General features: G+C 40.2%; 1 protein-coding gene across 1 annotated transcript in view; it reads right to left on the reverse strand.

The window, feature by feature from the left end:
- LOC139474001 (multidrug resistance-associated protein 1-like) overlaps window positions 1-19,200 on the reverse strand; it is a 28,650-nt gene extending 9,450 nt beyond the window's left edge. Inside the window, exons 1-16 of the mRNA XM_071256861.1 lie at window positions 19,056-19,200; window positions 17,334-17,398; window positions 16,023-16,157; window positions 14,392-14,718; window positions 13,028-13,205; window positions 10,904-11,224; window positions 10,201-10,338; window positions 7,583-7,729; window positions 7,155-7,239; window positions 5,735-5,801; window positions 5,470-5,596; window positions 5,027-5,203; window positions 3,104-3,265; window positions 2,304-2,487; window positions 1,458-1,524; window positions 984-1,134 (exon numbers count right to left, since the gene is read on the reverse strand). Of these exons, the coding sequence (XP_071112962.1) occupies window positions 984-1,134; window positions 1,458-1,524; window positions 2,304-2,487; window positions 3,104-3,265; window positions 5,027-5,203; window positions 5,470-5,596; window positions 5,735-5,801; window positions 7,155-7,239; window positions 7,583-7,729; window positions 10,201-10,338; window positions 10,904-11,224; window positions 13,028-13,205; window positions 14,392-14,718; window positions 16,023-16,157; window positions 17,334-17,398; window positions 19,056-19,079 (2,355 nt within the window). The 5' untranslated portion in view covers window positions 19,080-19,200. The remainder of the gene's footprint in view (window positions 1-983; window positions 1,135-1,457; window positions 1,525-2,303; window positions 2,488-3,103; window positions 3,266-5,026; window positions 5,204-5,469; window positions 5,597-5,734; window positions 5,802-7,154; window positions 7,240-7,582; window positions 7,730-10,200; window positions 10,339-10,903; window positions 11,225-13,027; window positions 13,206-14,391; window positions 14,719-16,022; window positions 16,158-17,333; window positions 17,399-19,055) is intronic.
- Window positions 19,201-21,890: the final 2,690 nt, after the last annotated feature.

Here is a 21,890-nt window from a genome sequence, read left to right on the forward strand (position 1 = left end):
ATGCATAAACGAACATACTGTTATGTTGTGTAAACAGACGCCCATGAACCGACGAGTAAGGTTTTGAGCCGCTTTCAGCCTCAGTTGAGCTATTAGTCCACAAAGCTTGGGTATGGTATCACGCTAAGGTGAGTGAGTATGGTTTTGAGCCGCTTTCAGCCTCAGTTGAGCTATTAGTCCACAAAGCATGGGTAGAGTATCACGCTAAGGTGAGTGAGTATGGTTTTGAGCCGCTTTCAGCCTCAGTTGAGCTATTAGTCCACAAAGCATGGGTATGGTATCACGCTAAGGTGAGTGAGTATGGTTTTGAGCCGCTTTCAGCCTCAGTTGAGCTATTAGTCCAAAAAGCATGGGTATGGTATCACGCTAAGGTGAGTGAGTATTGTTTTGAGCCGCTCTCAGCCTCAGTTTAGCTATTAGTCCACAAAGCATTGGTATGGTATCACGCTAAGGTGAGTGAGTATGGTTTTGAGCTGCTTTCAGACTCAGTTGAGCTGTTAGTCCACAAAGCATGGGTATGGTATCACGCTAAGGTGAGTGAGTATGGTTTTGAGCCGCTTTCAGCAATGTTCCAGAAATATCACTGCGGGGATCCTCACACTGTGTCCATGTGGGGAATCGAACCTTGACTTCGGTGTAACGAGCTTGAGCCTAAACCATTTGGCTACTCCGCCGCACCCTCACTTACAACTGACGTTAACAGATTTCCTTAGCGCTATTACAACATGAAGTAATATCATTTTGTCAAAATAAACAGGAAATACTGACCCGGGGAGATTCTGGGAGGGACTATAGATCCCAAGCAACCAATGCTTGTCGTAAGAGGCAACTAAATAGATTGCATGGTCAGACTCCGTGAATTGGTTGATTCTTTGTCATCGTATCCCAATTGCGCTGATCGAAGTTTTTAATATCAATCACTGGAATGGCTGGTCCAAACTCGATATTTTACAGTCCATCGCCGATAAGTATTTATTACATACCTTGGCATCTGGTTCAGCGATTTCTTCTTCCTTCACATAACGACCAGTAGTCTCTGGTTTGTCTTCAGACGAAGTTGACAGATGTCTGGGGCCCTGTCTGGAAATCTTTGAAGCCTGACGTCTGAAGTGTTGGTTTTCAGACAGATCTTCACTTGAAAGGAAACATACACATAGAACACACCGCACTCAAGGTAACGAACGCTGGAGTTGGTGGGCGGTGACACGTCGATTATGGTAGATGTACATTTGAATCATGCTGACAGTTGACCAGGGACGGTTGTACAAAACAACCATAGCGCTAAGACTGTCGTAAGCCTATGTTAAGGTACGGGAGTTACGATCATCTTAGCACTAAGATCGCTTTGTAATCGGCACCCAGTTGTGTAATACATGTAAAATGTGCCCATATAAATATTTGTTGAAGACTAATATCACACATGATTCAATATCACACATATAAACAGTTTTACCAACCTGTCCAATCTTTTCAACTTCGACTTTAGGTCTGAATCTAGATTGATGTTACCTTCAGATTCAAAATCTGCGATGGAAATGTAAAACAACGTAAAACATAAAAAAATAAAATTATTAAATTAACATACACTCATGAACTATTCGTGTTTTCATGTATACATAAAACGTCAATGCCAGAGAGTAACCAGTCTCGATTATCCGACGAAACAGATTCAATTGGGCGTAAGAGAAGAAATAAATAGCGGTGTAAAGTATGTCAGTGGATCAAAATTATATCTCATTCCATTGTTTCATTGTTGAAAATCAGGGAACGTGTGTTACTGTCATCCTATAGCTAGAAACAGCAAAAGTTCCAACAACATTTAGGTTTAGGTTTTATGCAAGTAACATAGACATGATTTAGTTACCATTTTGTAATAATATGCGATATTATCTTACAAAACAATAAATATCAAAATAATACATAAATCTTTTTAAATTTGTTTTTAAATAATAATTTGCTGTTAAAAGACTTCACAGCTCCTCAACGAAAACAGTTGTTTGATCTATGGGATTACGTGGTGAAACCTGCCCATCCGCTGATTAAACAAGCGGGGTCGTGGTTCATCAGAATAACATACGGATTTGACAGTTCAGTAATTAAGAACATCAAATAAACTTGACTCTCACAGCAGGGGCAGGGAGAACTCTTCTGTTTAGCTAACACTTGGTGCAGTCTTTAAAGAGATTCCTGGGGTGTTCGTTCGTGAATGGATGGATCCTTTGTGATGACATACCAATACATTCTGCTTTACAAGTATACATACACTAGAATTTTGCTCCTTTTTTGCATTATTCTCTATTCACCTTCAATACATGTTCGGTTGTCCTCATAATCCACCAAGTAGGATCGCAGCACACGTGTGAACACACCGTCACTGTTGAGGAGGTCGCGGAACGACCCCGTCTCTGCAACTGTGCCGTCCCCCACAACCACGATGTTGTCAACGCCAGGTAGGTAACGCAGATTGTGGGTTACCAACACCACGACCTGCAATCATATGTCAAAATGAAAGTAGTGATGCTGGTACTATGTATTTTAATGAGTAAGCCATGTCAATAACATGCATTTACAAAGCTCCTGACTTCCAACTTGGCAGGTGCTTGGATACACGATAGTATTACCCCAGGCAATGGAGCACTGTGAAAAACACTCATTCTCATCAGCCTGGGTCGTATTCAGCCCAAGCGGCCAATGAGGTGCTGAAAGGTTAACAGTAACATTCCGATCTCACCCTACCGGGTACCCATTTACTGCTGAGTGAACAGAGGCATATTTCGAACAAAGTCACTTGCCTAGTAGACACCATATGTATCATGTGCTTCAGTGTGGGTAAGGACTGAGGCAAGCTGAACGTTACCCATCCACCTACTATCCGTTCCCAACGTTGCTTTACGTCACCAGATTTGTGACCTGTGCGTTGTACACAGTCCTCGTCTCATCACTCTTATTTAAATCCTCCAACAAAAAATCATAATGTTAAGGTTCAAGAACTCCACATTATCATGACACAATAACACAATGTGAAGTCATGTAAACACGAACTGAATGGACCACTGGATACTGTTTTTTAAACAACTGGTACAAATAGTTTTCATAATCTCACTTTATTCCTAAGTATCCCTTTAATGACTTTGTCAAAGATGTGTTTCCCCACATGACTGTCGACAGCACTGAGTGGGTCATCCAGCAGATAGATGTCAGCATCGTTGTAGACAGCTCTGGCTAGAGACACTCTCTGCTTCTGTCCTCCACTCAAGTTGATGCCCTGAAGACAAGACAGGAAACAAATACAAAACAAGACAATGTTGTTGACAGATCTGGCTGTAAATACTCTCTGCTTCTGTCTTGAATTGGGGGCGGTCGGGTAGCCTAGTGGTTAAAGCGTTTGCTCGTCACGCCGAAGACCCGGGTTCGATTCCCGAGATGGGTACAATGCGTGAAGCCCATTTCTGGTGTCCTTTGCCGTGATATTGCTGTTATATTGCTAAAAGTAGCGTAAAACCAAACTCACTCACACACTCAATGTCTACTGATAAAGGGCATTTATCATATAATCATCTCTTCGATGAACACATAACCAACTGAAATTTTCTTACCAATAGAATGTATCAAGTCTGGACACCTTTGCCTCTTTCGTGATAAACTGCACAGTTGTGTTGTAAAACACAACTGTTATACATTTCTAAATATATTAAATCCTGCTTACAGTAAATATGAAATAGTGTCCTACCTCCATTGTCAATATATATATTTTTGTTGTATCTGTTAGACGAGGGGCCAAAGCCCAAGTCTTTTTCATGAATAAATTTCTGTTCTGTTCTGTTCATATTCTTATGCTGAAGAGAACAACGAAATTAAGAGCAACTTTGAAGAAGACGATGTACAGATAGATGTATTGAAATCTTTATTAATTGTATGGTATCTGCATTGCCATACATGTACAAATGGGTCATATACCTGATGATGTATTTTAAGTAGACCTCTTCAGTATACCTTGACTGTATGTAACAAGTGGCATATATCTCTAACTGGAGAATTCAACAATAGATGTTGATAGCCTTTTGCAAGATAAACATAATACACAAATGAAAAATGATTTTGATATTCATGGAGACAGGGACTATGTCACTCTGTCCAATACTTACGTGGATATAATGATGACTTTATAGATTATCACTTTATAAATAGGTCACCTTTATTTGTAACCATGCCACATACGTAGTTGGTTATTAATTCTAAATATACAGTGCCACTATGTAAAATGTATGCCTTATTTACAGCGATGTATACTACTCAAAAGAAAGAAGTAAAGGATCACCCGATTCTTTCATAATGGAAAAGTTAATCTGTCATGACATGAGAGATTAACTACATGTATAGTAATACGAAATAATCAGGTGATCCTTAACTTCTTTTGAGTAGTATACCTACCTTTCTTCACCAGTTACTTCTGAAAACTCCCACACTATTTATTTTATCAATCATTATGCAATATAACCCGTCTACGACAGAGAATAACCAGTCTCGATTATCCGACGAAACCCATTTCATTGGGCGTAAAAGGCAAAATAGCAGGAAAAACTATAGGAGTGGATCACAGAAAATCAGTGATGACACCAAGTGTTTGCGAAAAGTGTAGCATGTTTTCTGCAATACTTGTATTTCAAGTGTAAATAGCTCATATTACTGGTATCATTTATTGACAATATATAGTATATATTTTCTTAACAAGCAAGGCACAAGCGTATGTTCTCACACGGAGTTACTGTCATAATATCGTGATTTATACAGCAGAATGTTTGATACCTTAAAATGCACATGGGCCAGTTTAATTTGTATTATATTGCAATGTTAATCACATTAGAAAAAAATAAATTAAATGAACACTAGCCCATTGCTTAAAATATGTGCCAATATATGTTCCCCTTCCTTGTTGAAGCATTGGAGAAATCCTTATATCATTTTGAAAAGAATGAATATTTGCCTTCACAATCCTTTTCCTTGTGTAAACAATATGACTACTCACTCTTTCCCCGATCTCCGTGAGATCTCCAGCAGATAGCATATCTATATCAGGTTGAAGAGCACATGCCTGGATCACTGTTTTATACAGCTGCCTGTTCATGGGTTTCCCAAACAGGATGTTGTTCTGCAAGGTGTCGTTCTGGATCCAGGCTTGTTGGGGCACATAGGCTACACGACCCTGCACGGTGGATAAACGTTATTCTATCAGTTTCTCTTGTCATGAAAAAAATGGAAACCTAAGATGTGAACATAAAATTTGGTAAATTATTTTACAGAAATGTCACAGTGGGTATTAAGAAAACGTACTGAAGATGTTTGATTTTTTAACCCTTTTTTTGCATAGCGCTTATAGCAAATGAACATACCTGGGCATTGAGAAGATACTACGTATTCTACGTATTTTGATGAAAATATTTTGTTTGAGCTCTTATTTTTTTAGCATACCTGGACACTGAGATGGCCTTTAACCTTCTGGATCTCCCCCAGCACTGCTGCTACCAGTGAAGATTTGCCCGCCCCCACATGCCCGACCACAGCCACCAGACTCCCCTCGGGGATGCTCAGGTTCACACTGGCAAGAAATTCATATATCTGTGTTCATATTGGTCAAACGTGTTTGTGTACGTATTTACAGATATCTTTCAAAGATAGAATAAAAGGTCAAGAAAGTTTGTTTGTTGAAATAATATTTTTTTTATAAATAACATACTTGCTTAACGTTTGTGCTGTATTTGAATCCCAAGTAAAATGGCCGTTTGTAATCTCGATTGCAGCATCTGTAATGATAGCAAGAATACTAATAAGCAATGTCCAAATGGTTGACAAATGAAAAAAAATGATAAAACTTAAGCCTCCATGCATGTTCAAACAAATGACAAATTATTTACCCAGTGAAAAGATCACTGCGCATTTAAATTGTATGCCTGCGAAATATCTAACCTCCAATAATATTACGGACTGCCTCCGTGGTCTAGTGGTAGAGCGTCCGCCCGGAGAGCGGTAGGTCCGGGATTCGATCCCCGGCCGCGTCATACCAAAAGACGTTAATAGATGGTACTTGTTCTTACCCTGTCTGGTGCTCGGCATTAAGGGGCTAAAACAAGGACTGGTCGGCTCGGAGTCAGTATACTGTGTCTGAGTCGGGTATTCCTGTTAAACTGGGCATGGTATCTCAGTGAGCTAGCACTATAAATCACCATCAGTCCGGACTAGTACAAGCAGCCACACACACACACACACTATATATAAGTGCATTAATCTTCGACGCGACGTTAAACCCAATTTCACCTCACCTCTAATAATATTCTCCACTGTGTTTGTATACTTAGCAAATAAGAATATACATTCTATACAAAGTAAAACAAGAAAAACCGGAAGTCTTCCTTTCTGGTATAAAAGAGACAATAAGAAACATGTGTAACAGATTGTAAGTTCGAATCCCACCATACGCGATACCTGTGGTAAACTACTATCACTTGCTTTATTTCAAGGGGTTGGTGGTTACAGTGTACGCTCTTCATGGTACAAGGTGTGTTACCCATTTCTGGTGTCCTCCGCTGGTAAATTGTTAAAACCACACCCACCCACTTGAGTGAGTTGGGATCAACGCCACATAGAGAGAATTTCAGTTATACCTCGACCTGACAGCTTCATATCGGAGATAGGCCCAAAGCGATGCTGGTACAGAGGTGTGATGTGACCAAGGGTGTGGTTCTAACAGACCATGAATTATAAACAGTGCGAATCTTGGATTCGAACCCAAGATTATCTGATTCTTGCTCGACTCGGGGGCACGGGTGGCCAAGTCATCTAAAGCGCCGCGATTGACAAAACTATGATTGTGGGTTCGAATCCCGGTTCGTCCCGATTATGTTTCTAGGTTTGTCAGCACCATACCCGTGCTCGTGGGTTTCACCGAAGTGGTAAACGTCTGAGACCTGCATCACTTCGGGCTTTCCTCCCACATTAAGCCGACACGCCTTTATATAACTGGAATACTGTTAAAGGCGGCGTTAAACCCAACTCACTCACTCACTCACTCACTCATTCTTGCTCGACTCAGCGATGAAACTGCAACTCTGCTTGAGAGACCCGTGCTCCCTACACAAATGGTACACCAGTGTTTTTACCGCTTGGTTCTGTATCGCCACCTCTGACAGACTTGAAGTCACTCTCACACAAGAAGGTTTCTATTCTTTTGATTGAAAGATTAATCTGAAATGAAGATATATAGAAACACACGTAAGTAACAATATTCATATTTGTTTCGTCAGATTATTAAAAGTGGTATTAATCACGAAATTTAAGGTCATTACATCCACGAAAATCTCTTCACATAAATGATAAAACACAAACCGACATTTCTCAATTAAAGTAAGAAATTGAATTAATATCCCGTATAACTCACCGCCCATTAAATAAAACATAAAACGTCTATAAAATAAAATAATTAGTCTCGAAAATGTACCATTGGGCTTAAATAGTGGTAGCACCCCCGTAGCACCCAAATAAGTATACATACCGTGGAAGAGAAAGAAGGATAAGGGATTTCACTTACACAGTGAATATCGTTCATTATATCCGGGGCCTGGTTAATAGCAAGCCGAAGAAGATTGAGTGCAGATATTACGGCAAACGCGGTCCTGGCTGTAAACATTGGGTCATCGTCAAGGAGGAAATACCCCGTGAATATCACCATTGAAATCTGAAATAATTTGTGAAAAGCACGTGAGGCGTATGATTGGCAGTTAGAAATTAGAAGACATGATGTCAGCTCTATTATTTGGCACCTAAAAGCAGTGTCCCATCGGGTATGTGAAGAGTGAGTTACACCGCCTTTAACAGTGTGTTCCAGGTTCACCACACCAACCACGGTGTGTTGATTAAAGCTTGTTCAAAGTAAAGTCAAATGTGACCCAAGCTGTACATGCTAGAATGACAAGGGTGAGGTGAGGTGAAATGGGGTTTAACGTCACTTATATAACGACGTGCATGTACGTGTGTGTGTTTGTGTGGCTGCTTGTACTAGTCCGGACTGATGCCGATTTATAGTGCTAGCTCACTGAGATACCATGCCCAGTTTTAACATGAATACCCCACTCAGACACAGTATACTGACTCCGAGCCGACTAGTCCTTGTATTAACCCCTTAATGCCGAGCACCAGACAGGGCAACAACAAGTACTATCTTTTAACGTATGACGCGGCCGTGGATCGAACCCCGGACCCTCCGCTCTCCGGGCGGACGCTCTACCACTTGACCACGGAGGCTGTCCATGTCGGGAATTGAACCCGGGTCGAGCGAACGCTTGAACCACTTGGCTACCCGACCGCCCCACTCATGTTTGAAGGAACATATCACATTTGTATCAGGATGAAGGACGTAATGACTATTTGAGAAGATCTCCCATACACTCACGGACCTTTACTTTAGGGACTGACTATTTGAGAAGATCTCCCATACACTCACGGACGTTCACTTTATGGACGGACTATTTGAGAAGATCTCCCATACACTCACGGACCTTCACTATAGGGACTGACTATTTGAGAAGATCCCCCATACACTCACGGACCTTCACTTTATGGACTGACTATTTGAGAAGATCTCCCATACACTCACGGACCTTCACTTTATGGACTGACTATTTGAGAAGATCTCCCATACACTCACGGACCTTCACTTTATGGACGGACTATTTGAGAAGATCTCCCATACACTCACGGACCTTCACTATAGGGACTGACTATTTGAGAAGATCTCCCATACACTCACGGACCTTCACTTTATGGACTGACTATTTGAGAAGATCTCCCATACACTCACGGACCTTCACTTTATGGACGGACTATTTGAGAAGATCTCCCATACACTCACGGACCTTTACTTTATGGACTGACTATTTGAGAAGATCCCCCATACACTCACGGACCTTCACTATAGGGACGGACTATTTGATATTCGGGTTGGGGCATGTTGTTTTAGACCAGATATTGTTTTTCAGCTACAGCTGCAAAACCAGATATTTTTTACTAATTAAAAGTATAAGCCAAAATATACACCGTCACTGTATTCCGGTTCTGAAAACCAATAGCTTTATACATGTATGTTATTTCAGCATAGCAAAATTCACTTTACATTTTGGGTTCTATGTCGTCGTAAGAACAGGTGCGTGTTTCAATATGTTGGTGCGATGTTTAGTTTGATTATTTCGGCATGGAGGTGCACGGAGAAATGAAGATGCGGAGGGAAATGGCCCTTGCTGGCTCATCGAGGTTGCAAAATGATTGTAAATATAAACCTGGAGACAGAAGTTCAAGAAATATCCCGATAGTAAATGTGTTTGCTTGTTGATATGACGGCATGTCAGTTTATAAGTCAGAGGCGAGTCTCACATGGACAACCGCCTCCAGGGCAATTGGACCTTGTCACCTTGCCAGAGCCGTATATCGTGAGTGAGCCGTAACTGACAGTAACCATGGGAGAACGACACATATATGCCGGAAAGGTTTCTGTCACGTAAGTTGAGGTGAGGTGAGGTGAAATTGGGTTTAACGTCGCGTCCAAGATTATTGCACTTATATAGCGACGTGCATGTACATGTGTGTGTTTGTGTGGCTGCTTGTACTAGTCCGGACTGATGCCAATTTATAGTGCTAGCTCACTGAGATACCATGCCGCAGTTTAACATGAATACCCCACTCAGACACAGTATACTGACTCCGAGCCGACCAGTCCTTGTTTTAGCCCCTTAATGCCGAGCGCCAGACAGGGTAACAACAAGTACAATCTTTTAACGTCTTTTTGTATGACGTGGCCCGGGATCGAACCCTGGACCTTCCGCTCTCCGGGCGGACGCTCTACCACAGAACTCAGGTAAGTTGAACACTAACAAAGAATACTTGCAATGTATAACACCGATCTATCAGGGGGACACCTTAAACGAATCATTAACTAAAAATGGAAGGTTTTTGTAAAAATATATGTGCACCTAACATTTAGAGCCTTCTGAATTTTCAGAGGCATCAAACGTAGGGCGTGGGACTTTGGGCTTTAGGTAATCAGCTTTAAAATGTTATTTTGCAAATTGTGCTCTCTTTTGAGTTTGTGTGAATCGGTGCACAGTTGACATATATTTCTGTGGTACTCCTGATTAGTTAGTATCCTCCACACACCAGATAGGGCACTGTGTTCCAGCTGAAGATATGCAGGGCCCTGTAATACGTCATGCGTGTCAGGACGTCCATCTCCCTCTCCCGACAGGCCGACAACTTGGCCCCGAAACATGGCTCCCATGCATTAAGTTTCAGCACCTGCAGGTTAAGAATGATGTCGTCATGAATGAGAGACGAGTTGAATAGCAGTGGAAAGGGTTTCATTGTCATCATCGTCACGCTACCAGCACGCTATATAGGTTACTCTAAAGTCTTCCAAAGCGTAACTTCAGCTTTCTTTGCGAAAACATCCGCTACAGGTTCGAATCTTAGTGTAGAAGTTTTATATCATGCAAGATGGTTCGCGTTAAGCCTAATTTGGAAATGATGATAGGAACACAAGCGTGGTCTCTATATTTCCATATTAAATATATAATTAACGTAAACTACTTTATGTAAACATAAATTAACTTAAACATATTTCAAAGAACAAAATTTGAAATATTTCTATATTAGTAAGCATATACCTTCAAATTCCAACAGTTAAAGTTTAACTAAAACAATGAATAGTTTTTGCGTAACACTATACCATAAACAAAGAAAGCGCTGTAAAGTCACCTTGAAGTGTTCCTCAAATAAATTTGTGAACAAATATGTTCCTATATGTCTTAACACAATGTTGACAACTTTACAAACAGGTAAATACACTCAGATCAAACATTACCTTCATCCCTGTCAAGACCTCGTTGAGAAGTTTCATTTTCTCATCTTTGTGTTTAGCGTTCTTTGCAAAAAGGTCGGTGATTTTGTCCGATATATGCATGTTGATGGGCACAAGGATGAGGACGACGAGGAAACCGAGCCCCGCCGCAGGACCCAGGAGGGAAAACAGTTGCAGGAAGATGACAACGATGTGGATAGGTGTGAACAATATGAAGATCATGTTTGAGAATTTGGCAGCAATAGTCGAAACATCACCTGACACCAAGTTTGTCATGTGGCCCATAGAGTAGAGTTTTCTGGCACTTGTGTGGAGGTTTATTGCCTGTGGAAGGACAACAGAATAGGAGTCAGTTAAGTCATAACGTTGCATTGTACAGTACAGTAAACTACGGTTATAACGAACTCAAAGGGACTACTATTTTCAGTTCGTTATAACCGTAGTTCGTTATAAGCATATATACAGTATAACTACAGCAAATAGTCGGGACTAAAAAGTTAGTTCGTTATATCCGTCAGTTCGTTATAAGCGTGTTCGTTATAACCGTAGTTTACTGTATTTCAGTTACATACGTTTGTTTAATGCCACTTAGCAATATTCAAGCTGAATATATATACTAGTAATCTAATCTGGACCAGACAATCCAGTGACTGATGTTATGAGCAAAGAACCACGCGGTAGGGGTACAATTACACACCATCAACCAAGTCGCCGAGCTTGGCCAACCGATATCCATTAAGTTGCCTCTTACGACTGGCATAGACTGTTGCATCTTCCCGAGGCAAGGGAGTTAACTGACTAAAAAAGACCAGTTTCCACCCTTGCCGAACTAGGCTGGAATTTCCAAACTCGATCGTCGCGCCACCCGTGGCTATTACGAGTTATATCCTTCTATGCCCCTCCCATTGACAAGATTCCACCTCTCATAGCACTTGCATTTGCTCCAAACAAAATGGCGGGGACAATTCAAGACGATCTGATTCTTAATCAAGATCTATATTGTAATAAAACTGGTCTTACCTCGCGAAGTGCACTTGAGCCTCTTGATTAAAATCACGAAAAGATTTGCAAAATATCTGTCGACGCCGAGATGACGTTACACCTGCTTTGCAAATCATGCAGTCGACCGAAATCGGCATGTTAAAATACACGTGAAATCTAGTGTTTTGATTGGACTATGCATCGACTCACTAGTCCAGCCAAATAACGCAAGGGTGGAATCTGGACTTTTATAGTCATTTAACGCCCTTGCCTCGGGAAGATGAAGCCGCTGGAGAAATTTTAACCTGGAATTAATCCTGCAAATGCTGGACATGAAAGCTACGAGAACGGATATGAAGCCGACATATCAATTATCAGTGTCGGGGCTTATCAACGACAGGGGATCTCGGTATCAGCAACGTACAGTATGATCATCAGGAATGGGGGGCACGGGTGGCCCAGTCGTCTAAGGCGCCGCGATTCGCTGTGCAGAGTTGCGTCCCTTGGGCACGCCAGAAACCTATGATTGTGGGTTCGAATCCCGGTTCGACCCAATTATGTTTCTAGGTTTGTCAGCACCATACCCGTGCTCGTTGGTTTCACCGAAGTGGTAAACGTCTAAGACCTGCATCACTTCGGGCTTTCCTCCCACATTAAGCTGACACGCCGTGATATAACTGGAATAATGTTAAAAGCGGAGTTAAAACCCAACTCACTCACTCACTCACTCATCAGGAATATTTCTCAACTTAAATATTTTGGTTTTGCTTTGGTTCGTTGTTTTACGCCGCACTCAGCAATATTCCAGCTATATGACGGCGGTATGAAAATAATCGAGTCTGGACCAGACAATCCACTGATTGGTATTATGAGCATCGATCCACGCAATTGGGATCGATGACATGCATCTACCAAGTCAGCGAGCCTGACCATCCGATCCCGTTAGTCACCTTTTACGACAAGCATAGTCGCCTTTTACGACAAGCATGGGTTGCTGAAGACCTATTCTACCCCGGATCTTCACGGGGCCTCAACTTAAATAATGTCCGCATCATTTCAATACCCGGTTAAAACACCATAGTTAAAACCGGTAATGCTCTCTTTTGATAATTTTGTATGAAAACGAGAGGCAAGAATGTAACGTACCTTTCTGAAAATTGCATTTTTTAAAGCTGATTCTATATGCATGTTGTTCCTCTGTCTCAAATATGACGACTGTTCATCAATTATACTCCCTATCATCATGACTGTAACCATGGTGACGGACAAGGCCACGCCCTGCCAGACGCTAGTGTGCGTGTCAGCTGTGACGTCTATCAGGAGTCTGGATATAATGGATAGGGAAATATGTTATTTCTCAAAACAGAAGAACCCATAAGACAAAAACACATAACAGAATCAAAGCATAAACCGTCATTGGATACACAAATAACACGAAGTGTTTGCGTTGCATTAAAGAACATTCAAACCTGTCCTAACCTTTGGGTAAAACAAGGACTGGTCGGCTCGGAATCAGTATACTGTGTCTGAGTTGGGTATTCATGGTATCTCATTGGGCTAGGACTATAAAATCGGCATCAGTCCGGACTAAAGTACTAACGGAAATGAAAAAACCCTGTTTTTCTCAATTTAAAAATCGACACAAAGTGTTATGTAGCTGTAAACACGAAATAACAAAACAACTCGAAAAGTACTAGTCCGGATTTGCTAGTTTGATCTCTGTGAACAATACAAAATGTATTTTACAGGAGGTAATTTGTCGGCACTTTCAACATTCAAAAATAAAACTAAGTCCAAATTGACATAGCAGAAACAGACTATAGGCATTATGCACCTGTTCTCACCTGTCGTCAAGGTGTTATAGGTCACCTTGATCTACTCACATCTGGTTATGCCCTGTTTCACAATAGTCTGTTTTATTCACATTTTTACACACTTTTACGTGTAAAAAGGCATAAAAACATTTGATACGCTGTATTTGTGCCACGGCCCAATTAGTACTAATTTAGTTGTTTGAATATTTACATATTTTGTATATTAACTGCATTTATTAAAGATCTGAGGTCGAAAAAACAGTTTTTTTCCATTTCCGTGAGTACTTTAGTACAAGCAGCCACACACACACACACACAGACACCCACACCCACACACGTTGCTATATAAGTGCACTAATCTTGAACGCGACGTTAAACTCCACGTCACCTCACGTCTGAGAATTTCCATGCATCCATTCCTTACCACGCAATGCTATTTCAAATTGATAAAATGTCAGTATCAGTCAAACGCAATATACTAGTATAATGTCTGTGATACTCCGAATGCCATGCCTTATGCAGCAGTGTTCTAGGGATAAGCTTCTTATCAGGAAGACAACCCATGCACAGTGAATAGTCCAGATTTCCTGTCTTCAAATTTCATGTATTTAACATCAACTGCACCACACTACCTTAAGTTTGACACCACTGCAATAAATGTAGGTGTTTGAGTCATATGATTGAGACATTTCCTACCCAAGTAAGAAAGGACTTGATATCCACAAGGAAACAAACTTCATCAGTTTCAACCCAACTGACAGGAGAAGTTCTTGCGAGAATGACTTCAAGATGGCAGCAAGAAGAGAAGGCCTTCTGGCACCACCATGTCCTTCTTCTCCATGGCTCTGCGATGGCTTTGTGTTGAGAGGAGGCGGCTGAAATCGACTTGAATTAATGGTATGTGTACCCTTGTTGGCATCGCCTTCACTGTGTGGTATCCCTGTGATATTTCTTTGTCGAACACTGGCATCCGACGGAGTGCGAGTAGATTTGGTCGACTTGACATCGTGATTGGAGTCACTTCTGAAGTACATTTATGAACATATTATTTGTTTGTTTTGTGTGTTTGTTGTTTAACGCCGCACTCAGCAATTTTCCAGCTATATGACGGCGGTCTGTAAAATAATCGAGTCTGGACCAGACAATCCAGTGATTGACATCATGAGCATCGATCCACGCAATTGGGATCGATGACATGTAGCAAACACCCGATCCCCTTAGTCGCCTTCTACGACAAGCATAGTCGCCTTTTACGGCAAGTATGGGTTGCTGAAGACCTATTCTACCCCGGAATTTTCACGGGTTGTGAACATATTATTTAACACTTGAACAGTGGCTGCCTTAAAGAGCAACTTTGATAGTTTGAAGATTTTAATAGTTGAGAGCATACTTATTCACAAATACTTGACCAAAAATAGATTTAAAAAAGTGAAAAAGCGTAAAACAGACGGTAAAAAGACAAGCAAAATCGTTCCCAAACGAAAATCCGCCACTCAGGGGATTCCCCTTGCTGGGGTTAAAACGGGTACCCGGTGTTTGACGCATTGCGCAATTTCAACGATCATGACGATCAGGCCAACGCCCAGTCTGCTGCTTCTGTCTCGGATGTTTTAATACATTAAATCATTTTTCTGTCTGTTCCTTCAATTGATTCAACACTGAAAATACCTTCGGGGGGTAAATCCTTGACGGTCATTTATGGTGTGGACTAAGGCTGTGGGCAGCTGATGTTTATCACCCAAACAGGATGATCGTAATAAAATGCTGGTAACCGATTGATAATTGTTATAATAATTATTCACAATGTCAAGATCAAGGGTCGTTTCACACATTCAACAATATATGCAATGTTGTTATTTTTGTAGGTTTAACATAAATAGCAGCCACAGTGTATGTAGAACGGCTATGAAGCGCCGATAGCTTTAGGACACTAGGACACTTAAATACCTTCTACGAATATTATGAATTTTTCATTCTCGGAAATTGACTAAAAGTATCTTGGAAAATTTATATTCGTAACAAAATCGCAATCATGTATTTTCTCACCTTACTTAATAAGTAAGTGTCTTACAGACTCGTTGAATGAAAGTACAAACAAAATTGTTGCATAACAAAAAGAACAGATAAAACGTAGTATGAAATGAAGATCCTTTTGTGATTCTAAAAAGACCTTCCACCAGGCTGCGGACGATGATCGTTTCGTTTGTTTCATTTGTCGTTTAACGCCACATAGACTCGCTCAAATACGTCAGAATCAGATTTTAAAATGATATTTAGAGCCCGTCAATAATCATGATCTCAAGTTGACAGGAGGACGTTGGCTTTACCTGATGTAGTTGCTGGGGGAGTTCCTCTTCCAAGCACTGTCAAAGACTGGGGACACAGTATGCGTCTTGTCCCTGACGTTCAGATCCCATACGTCATGTTCCGCCAGGGGCTTTTCGTTGGCCTTTTTAATCAAGCTATGTAGGAAATATAACACAAGCGTATCTACATAAGACACCCTAGTTGTCAGTCTATTCGAATAGTTTCTGTTACAGCTTCAAGACCTACATATCTATTGAGAACACGCGTGTTTTGATTTTACTGCTTTGGTTAAAATATGAGGGAAGGGTTTTTTCTAGTATTTATTTGTGGAGGAAGGTACAGTTACATAAGTAAACAATACATTCTGGAGGTGGAGGTTGTTACTTCATGATAAATTGGGTGGGTCGATGCTCATAGTGTTAAAACTTGTTTATCTGTTTCACATTTTCTTAAACCACCATCATTTACCTGGAATATTATTGGGTGCACTGTGATAAATGTGTTTAGATCCTAAACACAAATCTTAACACGTTCCTTGTCCCATTATTTTGATAGGTTTAGATTTAAACATGCTGAGTGTGGTGTTTAACAGCTAAACACGTTTAGAGTCTGAATGTCCTACACCCCCCTTTAAATTCGTTGTGGGTAATTTAAAAAAACCCGCGCTTTCTGTGTTTTTTTAGCCTTTAATGGGGACACTGAAGGTCTATCATAGTAATTAGATAACTTCCATCGTCAGCTTCAGTTTCCTGTATGAGAGAAATACTATTTGTCATACAACAATTTACGAACACAACTTTATAACCTGGGCGGGATGACCTGCATCCTGGTGATTTGTAGTCATTCACGCTATCACGTGTGCTACGGAGACTGCTGACGTCACAAATCTCAATTCTCCTAGTCATCATTAGCATAGCTTGATAAATTTGTACATTTTTATGATAATATTGTACCAAGTTCGTTGGAAGTCCTGGTGACACATGTGTCATGCAAGTGCCTGTGATTCCGATTTGCAAACCTAATTTTAATGTATATTAAACATCATATCAATATTTAACTTATTGCCTATCAATGTGAATTTTATTTCAATATGTTTAAATTCTAAACATGTTTAGATAACGGTGTTGTTTAGGCTGTGAGGCGATAGCTCATTTCATGTGTTAAGGCCTACGTGTTTAAATACACACCAAATGGGTATTACGTTTAGGATTCAAACACATTTCTAAACATGTTTAGATCTAAATATGCCTTGTATGTGTTTACTTTCTAAACACATTTTTTAACAATGTGGGTCATTAAACTAACAAACAAGAAAACACACTAAAACCTACCTTCCAACCCAGAGGAAGAAGAACCGAGACAGGGCAGATGCATTTTCCTCCGGGCATCTGAGATCCTTTATCAACAAAATGAAACCACAAATTGGACCAAACAGTGATGTATGTCAACTACCTTACCAAGCATGTGTGACTGGTTAAACGCAGATGTTTAGTAATAATGATTGATAGCTTGAAAACCCTCACCTAAAATGACACATCGAAACACACTGTATACCGAAAGACTATATCATGTTAGGAGTTTTGATACAGTCGTTTTAACTTGATCTTCAGAAATCTGATACAGTAAACTACGGAAGATGCAACAGTCTATGCCAGTCGTAAGAAGCAACTTAATGGATATCGGTTGGCCAAGCTCGGCGACTTGGTTGATGGTGTTTAATTGTACCCCTACCACGTGGTTCTTTGCTCATAACATCAGTCACTGGATTGTCTGGTCCAGATTCGATTACTAGTATATATATTCAGCTTGAATATTGCTAAGTGGCATTAAACAAACGTATGTAACTGAAATACAGTAAACTACGGTTATAACGAACACGCTTATAACGAACTGACGGATATAACGAACTAACTTTTTAGTCCCGACTATTTGCTGTAGTTATGCTGTATATATGCTTATAACGAATTACGGTTATAACGAACTAAAAATAGTAGTCCCTTTGAGTTCGTTATAACCGTAGTTTACTGTATTCATATAAAGAGAGATTATTGTACGAACATGTGTGTCATAACCGAGCGAGGGTGATACATGAATTCTTACACGAGTTTCGTAAAATCAGTATGACACACATGTGAGTGTACACATTTCATTACCCATTCTACAATGTGTTGAGTATATACTCGATTCTGATAGGTTAATCAAAATCAATCAGAGATATATAATCACATTATACAGGTCTCTGATTTTCAGTGGGCAACTATACATATTTTACGGTAATGCACTATTTTCGTTTGGCGGACGAAACCACTTGAGATAGGAATGCGAGGCCTCATCACGTACTGACACCGAAGCTGTGAAAGAGTCTCAACTAAAATGGTTAATACAGTTGTCATGGTAGAATGGAGATAAACATTCTGTGTTTTGAAATAACGAATTTATCCTAGCTCTAGTCTTAATTAAAAACTGAACGCGTTATCTCCTAATTATTTCTTTATCCTTTTGAGCTCCCCTTTTATCCTTTTGGGCTCCCCTTTAGATTGGTTGGTTTGTTGTTTTACGCCGCATTCAGCATTATTCCAGCTTTATGACGGCGGTCTGTAAATAATGGAATCTGGACCAGACAATCCAGTGATTGATATCATGAGCATCGTTCCACGATATTAGGATCGATAACTTGTATCAACCAAGTCAGCGAGCCTGACCACCCGATCCCGTTAGTCGCCTCTTACGACAAGCATAGAAGCCTTTACGGCAAGCATGGGTTGCTGAAGACCTATTCTACCCCGGATCTTCACGTGTCCATCTCAATTGTTTTAATAATATATATCTGGAACTTAATTAATTGCGCACAGTACAATCGAAAAACATACCTGTTCAAGTCCTTTAAATTTATCCATTTGAAAAAGACAGCTAGAAACTACAACTTGTTTGAGAAAAACCGTTTTTCTCTCATTACGATTCCAAAATAGGTCGGTGCATATTCCGGCAACTACCGACTTCAAGTAGTGTACGATACATGTCATTCGTCGCTCAAGTAAGCATGTTTAACGTACCTGATGAGATGGAGATTTTCTCATTGTCGATCATCTGTTGGAATTTTGATTGTGATCGCTTATTTATAAAACATTGTAAAGTGGAAATACACTGAGTGTAAGTCTCCGTCAAAACATCCGCTCCCCGCTGATGACACGGTCATGTGGTCGTACACCGGGAATAGTGATAGTGAAACCGGTGTTTCGTGACATTGTCACCTGTTGAAAAGTGTTACCCATAATAATGCCTGACAATGCATACATTTGATTAAGCCGTGGTGACCCGTGAAAATCCGTGTTAGAATAAGTCTTCAGCAACCCATGCTTGCCGTAGAAGGCGACTGTGTTTGTTGTAAGAGGCGACTAACAGGATTGGGTTGATAGGCGCTGACTTGGTTGATGCATGTCATGTCTCGATGCTCATGGTGTCAATCACTGGGTTGTCTGGTCCAGACTCGATTATTTACAGACCGCCGTCGTATAGCTGGAATATTGCTGAGTGCGGCGTTCAAAAACAAACAAACCACACTGCGGCAATAGTTGTACAACCGGAATTTTTCCACTTTTATCAACTCGTGTTGATATATTTGATATCAAAAGACACTTGGGTGAGATTCTCTATTTATCATCCAAAAACTAGCTCCCACAGGAGATATCACTTGGGTGAGATCAAGCGATATCTATACTGTAGATATCGCTGCAATGAAATTGCATCACAATGCTTTGCAGACCATTGTTACGTCATTGTTACCATGACGTCACAATCAAATGACATCACTAATGGCTCTGCTACTGAAGCTGTTAGCTGTACTTTTCACACTTAGGACGCTGCTTATTACTTTCTACAAACTGAAAAAAGTTAGAAGAATGATGTTGGATGATAAATAAAATCTCACCCTCGTGTCTTTTGATATCAAATATATCAACACTCGTTGATAAAAGTGGAAAAAACATCGGCAAGCCTCGGAGTTTCCCCACTTTTATCCCCACTATGAAAAGACACTCGGGTGAGATTCTAATGGCTCTGCTACTGAAGCTGTTAGCTGTACTTTTCACACTTAAGACGCTGCTTATTACTTTCTACAAACTGAAAAAAGTTAGAAGAATGATGTTGGATGATAAATAAAATCTCACCCTCGTGTCTTTTGATATCAAATATATCAACACTCGTTGATAAAAGTGGAAAAAAACATCGGCAAGCCTCGGAGTTTCCCCACTTTTATCCCCACTATGAAAAGACACTCGGGTGAGATTCTCTATATAGCTGGAATACTGCTGAGTGCCGCGTTGAACAACAAACAAACTAACAAACAACAAACAAACAACATAATATTACACTATCACAAACTACAAATATATTCACAATAAGTGCAAACACACACAGGTAAATTGAAAATTCAAAGGAGGTACATTATAACAATTTTATTTAAAAAAAGTGTATTATAATGATATGGAAACAATGTGAGAATTGAGCAAAACGATGGTAATGTTGTACATACAAGGAATTGGTTTATAATTGTAGATATGATAACATATCTTCGAAATTGCTTCTGGATAACTGTTGTTAAAATTATTAAGAATGGTTCCTTTTAACAGAGTGTACCTAATTCTGGATCATGACTGAGGATTATTTGTGATTTTCTTTCTTGGTTGTATCTAGACCTTATACAAGACAGTACATAATGTTGCTCATCTTCTAAGACAACACATGTTTCCACAGAGACGTTGTTCCAATGGGGTAGTGGTGTCCCCCGCCGTGATATTGCTGGAATATTGGTAAAAGCGGCGTAAAATCATGGTGTTTTTGTATATATCCCCCAGTTTCAATTTTTAGTTTGTGATTACTTAAATGAAGTTTGGAGAATTGTGACCTATGAACTTTGTTTTTACAAAATGTAAGATAATTCTCAATATTTGCAGATGACCTGACCAACCGGGTATGTTCCTAATTTGCTTTGGATAAACAGGACTCCCTGAATGAATGCGTGAACATTTCTAACATGTGGACTGAAGTTTATTGACAGTGGATTCATTACATTATTTGTGTTATTTATGTAGGACTTGTAATCAATTATTTTTTATATAATGTGTACTAATAGTGTGTATATATGAAGTTCTGCCTGACAGGCCAAGTTATGTGTTTTTTTCCCTTGGTTTTTCATGTGCTGACCATTTAAAAACACTGTTTTTTCCCAATGATAACTACATCTACAACAACCAATTTGAACTTTACACCAATCCTGTCTTCCCATTGCTTACACTTCCTTCCTCTGCATATGGCATTATATGGCGGGGATCAATTGATGCTCTGCGACAATCTCTACTTATTAAATATCGTCATTGACCTGAAGAAGTCATGCCACGGCTCTAGACTAAGGGAAGTAACTCTTCCCGTACACGTTATCCTCGTCTGCTAACGCATTGTGATAAAAATAGAAGACCTGTGTACTGTTTCACGAACAGGACGGTCACTTCAGACTGATCCGAACATTTTGGTCTTAGGTCAAACAGAATTTTGGGATGAGATCGACACCTCTGTCACCCCTGACTTTGTACAACTGTATTGTAGATATATATTTTTCAGTACTTGCACATGTTCCGATTGTTATGAACGACCACGACCGCTTATCGCGTACGAAACACCGGTGTCACCTGATATTGTGACATGTGAAAAACATTGTCTGCACCTACCGCAGCAACTAATAGGGTTTAAACCATGGCTCCTTTGTCTTTGACCGTGGTCTAACAAACTGAATTGTCAGTTAAACACCTGTTGGCAATGATGGAACTTCTTTATCCCCTATCATTTGATAATAGAACAATTTCATGAAAAACGTTTGTCGCCAGCGGGATTCG

The sequence above is a fragment of the Haliotis cracherodii genome, unplaced genomic scaffold, assembly GCF_022045235.1.
Source record: "Haliotis cracherodii isolate W230 unplaced genomic scaffold, xgHalCrac1.p SCAF_3, whole genome shotgun sequence".
Classification (NCBI taxonomy): Eukaryota; Metazoa; Mollusca; class Gastropoda; order Lepetellida; family Haliotidae; genus Haliotis; species Haliotis cracherodii.